This window comes from Carex rostrata, chromosome 32, assembly GCF_964058835.1.
Source record: "Carex rostrata chromosome 32, lpCarRost1.2, whole genome shotgun sequence".
Taxonomy (NCBI): Eukaryota; Viridiplantae; Streptophyta; class Magnoliopsida; order Poales; family Cyperaceae; genus Carex; species Carex rostrata.
The window spans coordinates 836,050-843,935 of NC_135949.1; the positions used below are offsets into that span (position 1 = coordinate 836,050).

The 7,886-nt window shown below is 35.8% G+C and overlaps 1 protein-coding gene across 3 annotated transcripts; it reads right to left on the reverse strand.

Moving 5' to 3' along the window:
- Positions 1-676: 676 nt before the first annotated feature.
- On the reverse strand, positions 677-3,128 carry LOC144547911 (uncharacterized). Of its 3 annotated transcripts, none has more exons than XM_078296593.1 (5): positions 3,056-3,128; positions 2,277-2,325; positions 2,094-2,191; positions 1,316-1,632; positions 677-1,048 (listed from the first exon to the last, which is right to left on the reverse strand). In XM_078296593.1, the coding sequence occupies exons 2-5, from the start codon at positions 2,280-2,282 to the stop codon at positions 726-728; spliced, it is 744 nt and encodes a 247-aa protein (XP_078152719.1). In that variant the 5' UTR covers positions 2,283-2,325; positions 3,056-3,128; the 3' UTR covers positions 677-725. The 3 variants fall into 3 exon arrangements, with proteins under 3 accessions (XP_078152719.1, XP_078152720.1, XP_078152718.1); XM_078296594.1 differs by having other exon boundaries at positions 3,062-3,116; XM_078296592.1 differs by lacking the exon at positions 3,056-3,128 and having other exon boundaries at positions 2,094-2,194; positions 2,277-2,322.
- Positions 3,129-7,886: the final 4,758 nt, after the last annotated feature.

Here is a 7,886-nt window from a genome sequence, read left to right on the forward strand (position 1 = left end):
ATTTGGTTAATTTAGAAAGTTATGTCATTTAACAAAATTGATAATTCTATTTATAGTTATAAGTTCCTTTATATTTAAATGAAAATAAAATTTGTTTATTTCATATTTGTTAAGAAGTGATTGATAATAATAGAAACAATAAAAAAGATAGATCTCATACTCTAATAGAATTAAACCACTTGAGGAAATGGGTTAGTTTAGTTCAATTTAGATTTTAGACCAATTTAAAAGTCAACTTATTCTATCTTAGTCCAACTCCAACTCAGTAAAATCATATTTGATGAAATAAGTGAGATACTAATATTTATTTAGTCCACAAACTAAACATGACCTTAATTTAGTTCATAATGACAAAATGAACTTATTAATTCATCATGCTTGCAGCTTACAAAGTCTAACAAAAAAGAAACAGGAAAAATATATACCGATATATATAGATATCTGTGTTTTATGTACCTTGAAAGTCGGTACTCCCGTTTAAGTAGGAATATGCAAATTCAATTCGTCCATTAAATCATTGTATCAAATGCTACAATCAATGACATTTGATATTGCAAAAATAACGCAATACAAGTACACAACATTTCAATTGTAAAGATTTTGAGTATTAAAAATACAAAGAATTAATACGCATATATATAAGAGACTAGGCACAATTAAAACAGCCTTTCCATAGTTTGCGAAATACTATTCGATCTCAATGCTTTAACACCACCCTTTTCATGTCAAGTGTGCGCATCTAAATTGCCATGCCTCTGCATAACCCGTCTCGCAGCCAATGCAGCCGCCTCGCTAGCATGAATTGTACCAGAAGCCATGAGTGCAGTGAACTCTTTCATTATCTCCTGTTGAACCTTGTTTCTCGCATCACCAAGCGGGTCCACACCCTTTGGTTTTGTTTGCACCTCTTCCCTTTGCGCCGCCTTTTCTGTGCTATTAGTATTGGTGTTTTGGCTAGGGGCTTTTCCTGCTATGTCGGGCTTGAATTGGGGCGCTTGAGGTACCCCGCCTGATTTAAGAGTGGCCTCTAGCTGTTGTATCATAGGCACTGCAAACGAATTTAAGGGAAAATTAATGAACAAATTAATAATGGCAAAATGTCAGATGACAATCCTACTTTAATTTGATTAAAAAAAAAATGGCAAAATTGACATGTTCGATATATTTCTTTTAAATGAAACAACATTACAGGCAACACTTCCTCTCTTTAATAACCCAACCAAATACTGAGACATCCCAATCGGTCAGATCTAATTTAGGAGATTATGGGTAAAACCAATATAAATTTGAATAAAAATCTTAAAATTGAACTTACATATTAAAGAAGCCATGGGACTGCTCATGACCTCATTGGGTAAATTTAGTATATACTCCGGGATAGTAACTCCAACCAAGAATTGTGCCACATCGTTGCTAAAATTGTTACAATTATGTCTAAGAATGCTGTATGTTTCTGACGTGTATCTTGGCGCAATCTCATTCAAATATTCTTCAAAAATATCCTTTGGAATATGAGTTACACCGAGGTTCACCACCTGAAGTGGAGTTCCAAACGGAGTTGCACCAGCTGGAGATTGTTGGATGCCTCCACTGAAGTAGTACTCAATACCGTAAACTTCTATGCCAGTGTGCCTGATGAAGTATTTAAAAAACTAATTACTTCTCTTCTTTAATATATCTTTTTAATTACCAGAAATTTTACTTTTAAATCTATCTTGTCTATATAACCTTATGAAAATTCAAAAATTTAGCAGCACTGGATACAACTATTACTTTCTGGGAGAGTATTTCAAGTTTGCTATATCAAACATTATTTCAAACCAACATTATTTTTTCAAACCAGCATTATTTTTTCAAGGGCAATAAATTCAAGTCCTTTATTTTTATTTGCAGGAACCCTATGCATATCTACATTATTCGTTTGGTACAAGATGGAAATATAGAAGAAACTCACAGAGACCCGTAATTCCCATTCCACAATTTATTACAATAAACCGTTCTACTACATTTTCTTCATGACTTTATTTAAAAAAAAAAAAAAAATTCAAAAGTAAGCATTGTCTAAAATCATAAAAGAGCATAGGGATTATTACCATACGGCTTCAATTGGCTTCCCTAAAAAAGCAGTTGAGAACTGTTTCGCGAGCCCATTGCTAAGATCGTACACATTTAAAACAACCTTGTATCCCTCCTGCTAGTAGAAGTAACATATATTAATCAAATGCAATCTCAAAATGGAGGCTAAGAACAGAACACAGTTTTTACAAGTACATTACCTCCATGTCGTGGTTTCCTGAATTTGATGCTGTACTTGGTTCCTTTTGCCTGAAATCCAAAAAATTAACAATGTTAATTAGTTTGTTAATGTGTTAATGTGTCGAAAATGATCATTTCAACATCAAAACCTGTCCACATTTGCACTTGAACACTCGACTTTTGAACATTTTCCAGATAACCATTCACTCTAGCACCGACCACCAATTTTTCTTTTGAGCATACCTATTTTACTAACTTATTTTCTATATTCCGTTATGCGTAGCTAATCTAATAAACAGAGAATGAGATATATATATGATTGGCATAAATGAGGGAAAGTTACACTGTTCATCTTGAAATTTCAGAAAACTAAAAACGATAGCCTTCAATGTAAATAAGAAAAATTGGCAACAAAGAAAACTATTATCAACAGTGCTGAAGTCTTGAAGACATGGCCACAGAAGATCCATTCTTTTCTACTTTCTTTGACTGAGTTCATGCACCTTTGACTTTCTTTGACTTGGTCAAATACACACTACAATATTACTTGAGAGGTTAATAAACGCCTAAATTTCTGACTTTAAAATATATAATCTATCAAATTACTAGTAAAATGTATAATCTATCAAATTCTTTCCTACTTTCTCAGTTTCTAACCCAGATTTCATACTTCCAAGACTTGACGATGATTCAATACAATCGGATCATTATAGAAAAGGCTTAAATCACACAATGTGGGGGGGGGGGGGGGGGGGAATAGAAAAGGAAAAATCAAAACTGGAGGATTTAAAGGAGAAACCTGTACCTGAATTGAATCGAGAGGTCTTGCTAGAGTCGAAAAGACGGAGAGAGAAGAGCGAAAAGAAAAGAACAAGAACCGAAGGCGAGCTGAGCTCTCCAGCAGTATTTAAAAAGAAGAGCGAATCAAACGGACGGCCAGATGGATCTGTTGTTGCGCCACGCGTCGAGCATCGTACGAGGTCAGAGAGGCTTTTTTCCGCGTTTCTCTCGTGTGTTCCAGGAAGTGCCTGATTGATTTCTAGAAGGTTCGCTCCTGTTCCAGTGAAACTCAGATTTTCTGTGACAAGAACAGAGAGCTATAACGTGCAGCCGGTCACGTGCGTTGAATGGCCCTTTCACTTTGGTTTCATAGCCCGACTCATTCATTTCTGGTTGGATTCTTGAACTCTGAACCTTTTTTGTTTCAATTTTATCTTCTTCTTTTGTTTCTCTCAAATAATTAAACTACTTATGCTATTTGCATTTCATTTGTCTGCTCTCTTGCTGTTCAATTCGAATGGACGCTAACCGGGGGTTTGGTAACATTTATCATGTTTTATGTACCTGCAACAAAATTCACTGATGAGATCTATTCATTCATACATTCCATTCTTACTTCAATCTGAATCTGAATGGTTATAATTAAAAATTAAAAAAAGTATTTAAATTTTGAATAAACAATTAATATTTTAAATATGACCATTTAAATTGAAACATGCATGAAATAAATAGATAAATAGATCCGTGTGTAGAAATTTCGTGTTCACAACAGGCAGGAGATTTGATTCCTCGGTACTTGAATTCAGATACAGTGAACTAGGGCTCGAATATGGTGGTATGGTCAATAATGAATTTACTTCAATCTGGTCCTCCAAAATCTCCCTCAAGATTAAAATTTTCCTTTACCTTCTTAAAAGAAACAAAATTTTGACTAAGGAAAATCTCATATCTAGAGGGTGGACTGGTGATACTTCTTGCTCTTTTTGTGGTGCTTTTGAATCCACTGACCATCTTTTTGTTCATTGTCCATTACTATTCAAATTTGGAAATGGATTGCAGCTCACAATAATTTTATTTTTGATGGCTACTCAATGGACGATGTTTGGTTTCTTAATGCTGCTATCCCTCTCAAAAACAAGCCAGTCGTAGAACTAGTTAGGGGTGCTGTACTTTGGTGTATTTGGCTTGAACGTAATAAAATTTGCTTTCAAAATCATTCTTTGCCAACATTGCAGGTGGTTGGTTCAAAGATAATCTCTTTAGCATCTTTTTGGTCTAAGACTCTTAATGATGGTTCTATGTTGCATTTATCTTTAATATTACCTCTTCATACTAATGACATGCCATCCGGTTTTTTTATTAATAGAAATAAAATAAATTAAATATTTAAAAACAACACTACTTTTGAGTTTTTAAGAAAACTAAGTAGATCGGGCCCTGTAAACCCGTCCCGGTTAATCTGATTAACCTTTAACCATAATCACGAAAAAAAAAAAAATTTCCTGGACGGGTTTAAGCATCCCGTCCCGGGCCTGAAAAAAAAAATTTTCCAAGCCGGGTTTAAGCAGCCCGTCCCGTCCCGTAAAAAAAAAAAAATTCTGGACGGGTCCTCTTAACCCGTCCCGGGTTTAAAAAAAAATTTTAATACCCCGGACGGTTTTGTTAAACTTGTCCCGTCCACTTATTAACCTTCTCCGGGCAGAGAGCTCCCATTTTCAGTCCGTTTCAGTCAGATAGCAATTGTCGCTCATTTTCATTGTCCTCCACGCAAAAAGCTATAACAGAAGACATTCAGACAGAGACAGAAAGAAGTTGTTAATTGCAAAATCAAATTTCAAACAGGTAACTCAATTATATTTTATGCTATATCATTCAGTAATTTTTATAAAATAATTTAATTAATATTAGTTTTTATTAACATAATAATAATATGTAATTTATTCATTATTGTGTAGGTTATGTAATTTTTATTTAATTAATATTAGTTACGAATATATTTCAATAGGTAAATTTTGTAATGGTATCACTAAAATGTTATCAAACTTAATTTGTTTTTACGTAACTATTGAACTTTATATTTGTTCAATTAAATGATTTTGTTATTTTCTGCTATGTCATTCAGTAATTTTTGTAAAATAATTTAATTAATATTAGTTTTTATTAATGTAATAATAACATGTAATTTATTCATTATTGTGTAGGTTAATTTATAAAAAAAATTAATCATGTTGATGCTGAGAATTTATTTTGGTGGTGAAATACGACACGGTCGTAAAGGAGTAGAGTATAGTATTAGTCCTCGATTCTCATTGAGTGTGACTGATGAATACGGTTGGTATGATGTGAAATGTGAAATTTATCGCCAACTTGGATATTCTGAGAATGAGTATAACCTAAAAGCACATGCACGGGTTAATGTTGGTACAACAGCCCGACGTTATTATGAGAAAATTGAAATCGTGTGCGATCAGAGTTGGAGAGGTATTTATATCCAAAGTATGCGTGCCCAAACCCAGTATACTTTTCTCGATTTATACATTGAGTTGGTTCCAATCATCGGTGAAATACAACCGCAGTTATTCGTTAATAGTATGGTGCCGGAAACAAATCCAGAACCTCGACAGACCCATTATAGTGATAACTATGCGGGTCCCAGTTTATTCGAACCCTATCAGACACAACAAACACCGAGGCAAGACCTTCGACATACCCAATATAGTGGTAACTATGCGGATCCCAGTTTCTTTGAACCCTATCCGACACAACAAACACCGAGGCGAGACCTTTATCTGCATCCTTATCCCAATATGAACGAGTTGTCACCGTCTGTTCAGACAGAATACAATAATCAGAATAGCCCATGGATCGATCCACCGGAGGCAGCTGATCCTAATACTGATTTTGATGATGTGCCTGTTCGCTTACAAAAGTATGCTACAAAGCTTCAGGTACAGCTAGCTGTACCAGTTTAAACCTTGAATCAACTTTCGTCTAAGACTGCAAGTGCACAATCCTATCCGTATAGTATAATAAGGTATCGATCCTCAGGGACGGTATAATTCGACTCTAAATTCTTACTAATCTGAGTTAGGTACTAGAAGTGTAGAAAGTTGGGTTTGGTTTGTTTATATTCCCTAATTTCAAGTGACAATTCAATTAACAGTAAATGAAAGCAATTAAAGGTTTTGGTTTTGAACAATGATAACAGGTGTTCCCAGGGTTTCAGGTTTCATCTCAAACTTTGCCCTCTCTGGACCTGTCATGCGACTTGCATCATCTCTGATGCGACCCGTATGACGCGACTCGCATCATCTCTGATGAGGGTCGCTTGGTCCTCGAGCTGAGCTGACATGTGTTCGTATCTAAGTTGATTTCTTGTGCGAGGCTTCAACCTGTAGCTCTCACCTACTGGTATGTAACCTAAATTGATTGTCTGGTTTGCTAGAAGTATCCACAACCTTTCGATAATGGAAAGTTCACCTCTCGGCTACTATTGATCTTAGATCTACCTCAAATACTCAATCATAATTGCAAGAAACATCAAGGCCAAATTACTAGAAGAGATGCTATAGACATCTAACAGTAGACAATCAAGAATCAATCAAGCAATCAAAATCAAGCAATCAAATGAATACTCAAACAAAGAATCACACAAGTTCAAACTTAGATCAAAACAACATGCAATTCAAAAACAAAGTTTAGAGACTACATCATAACCCTAGGAACTAAAGATCTACTCAAGCATGGTAAAAGAAAGCATAAAAGAGGGAGAGAATAGGCAGATCATGATGAAGCTCGAAGATCCAAGGTGGATTGGAGAGGATCTTGCAATCTTCTCTTCTTCTCCAAGCGATCTCCAATCTCTCTCTTCTTTCTTGATCAACACTCCAATTCTTGAGGTTTTGAATCTTCAAATTCGGAACCCCCTCCCTGGTAGCAGGGGTGGTCTATTTATAGACATTTCAAAACGAGTGCTTCAATTCTGGGCCTTAATTGGGCCTTTGCTGTCTGCTCTGGAAGCTCGCAATGCGACCAGCGTCAGGTCTGATGAGGGTCGCGTCAGATGTGATGAGGGTCGCGTGCAAAGTCTCAGAATTTAGTAACTTCCCTGATTTCGCCCGTTTTCTGCAAAATAAGAATGAAATCGCAGCAGTACCACATTCTATGGATATTCAATGTAAAATACGCGATTTGGTGGTTTAAAACGCAGATTTTGGTACAAGAATTGGTCGGAACAATAGATCAAATATGGAGATATCAGTGCCGCAAAGTGATGATGAAGAAGACGCTGACTCATGTGAGGATGACGCTGACTGGGATAATGAAGATGATTCAGAAGGGGATGTCCGGGATGATACCTCAACACAATCACACCAAACACCACGCGTTCAGGTTGAACATTTTCCCATAAGTGACCGCGGTGTAAGTCACCCTGTGGCAAGCTTCAATGACACCTCAGCATTTCAACCCGCAGATGTCAACTTCTTCAGTAGGCCAAAACATGTTCATGATACACTTGCTGTAGGTAATGAGTTCTCTTCAAAAGAAGCTCTACAATTGAAAATAAATAGTTATCACATCAAAAAGAATATTGAAGTAAAAATTACGGGGAGCAATAGAACTAGCATGGTAGTCAATTGCAAGGACACCAGGTGTGCGTGGCGTTTGTATGCTAAGTCTGGATTATTTTCATCTAAGTGGAAAATTAGAACAGTTTCAGGACCACATACATGCCATGCCGATGCTTCTCGTACCGATCATGCACAATTAACTGCAAAAATAGTCGCCGATGTTATACGAGAAGATATTAGGAAAAATGTTGCCTTAACCATTAAAAGCGTTAAAGGTCT

Bases quoted from the DNA above. Each gene is read 5' to 3' on its own strand.
- LOC144547911 (XM_078296592.1), bottom strand. The intron at 1,633-2,093 runs GTAATAATCCCT...ATACTTCATCAG, and splicing joins AAGCCAATTGAAGCCGTATG to GCACACTGGCATAGAAGTTT. The intron at 1,049-1,315 runs GTAAGTTCAATT...ATTCGTTTGCAG, and splicing joins TCCCATGGCTTCTTTAATAT to TGCCTATGATACAACAGCTA.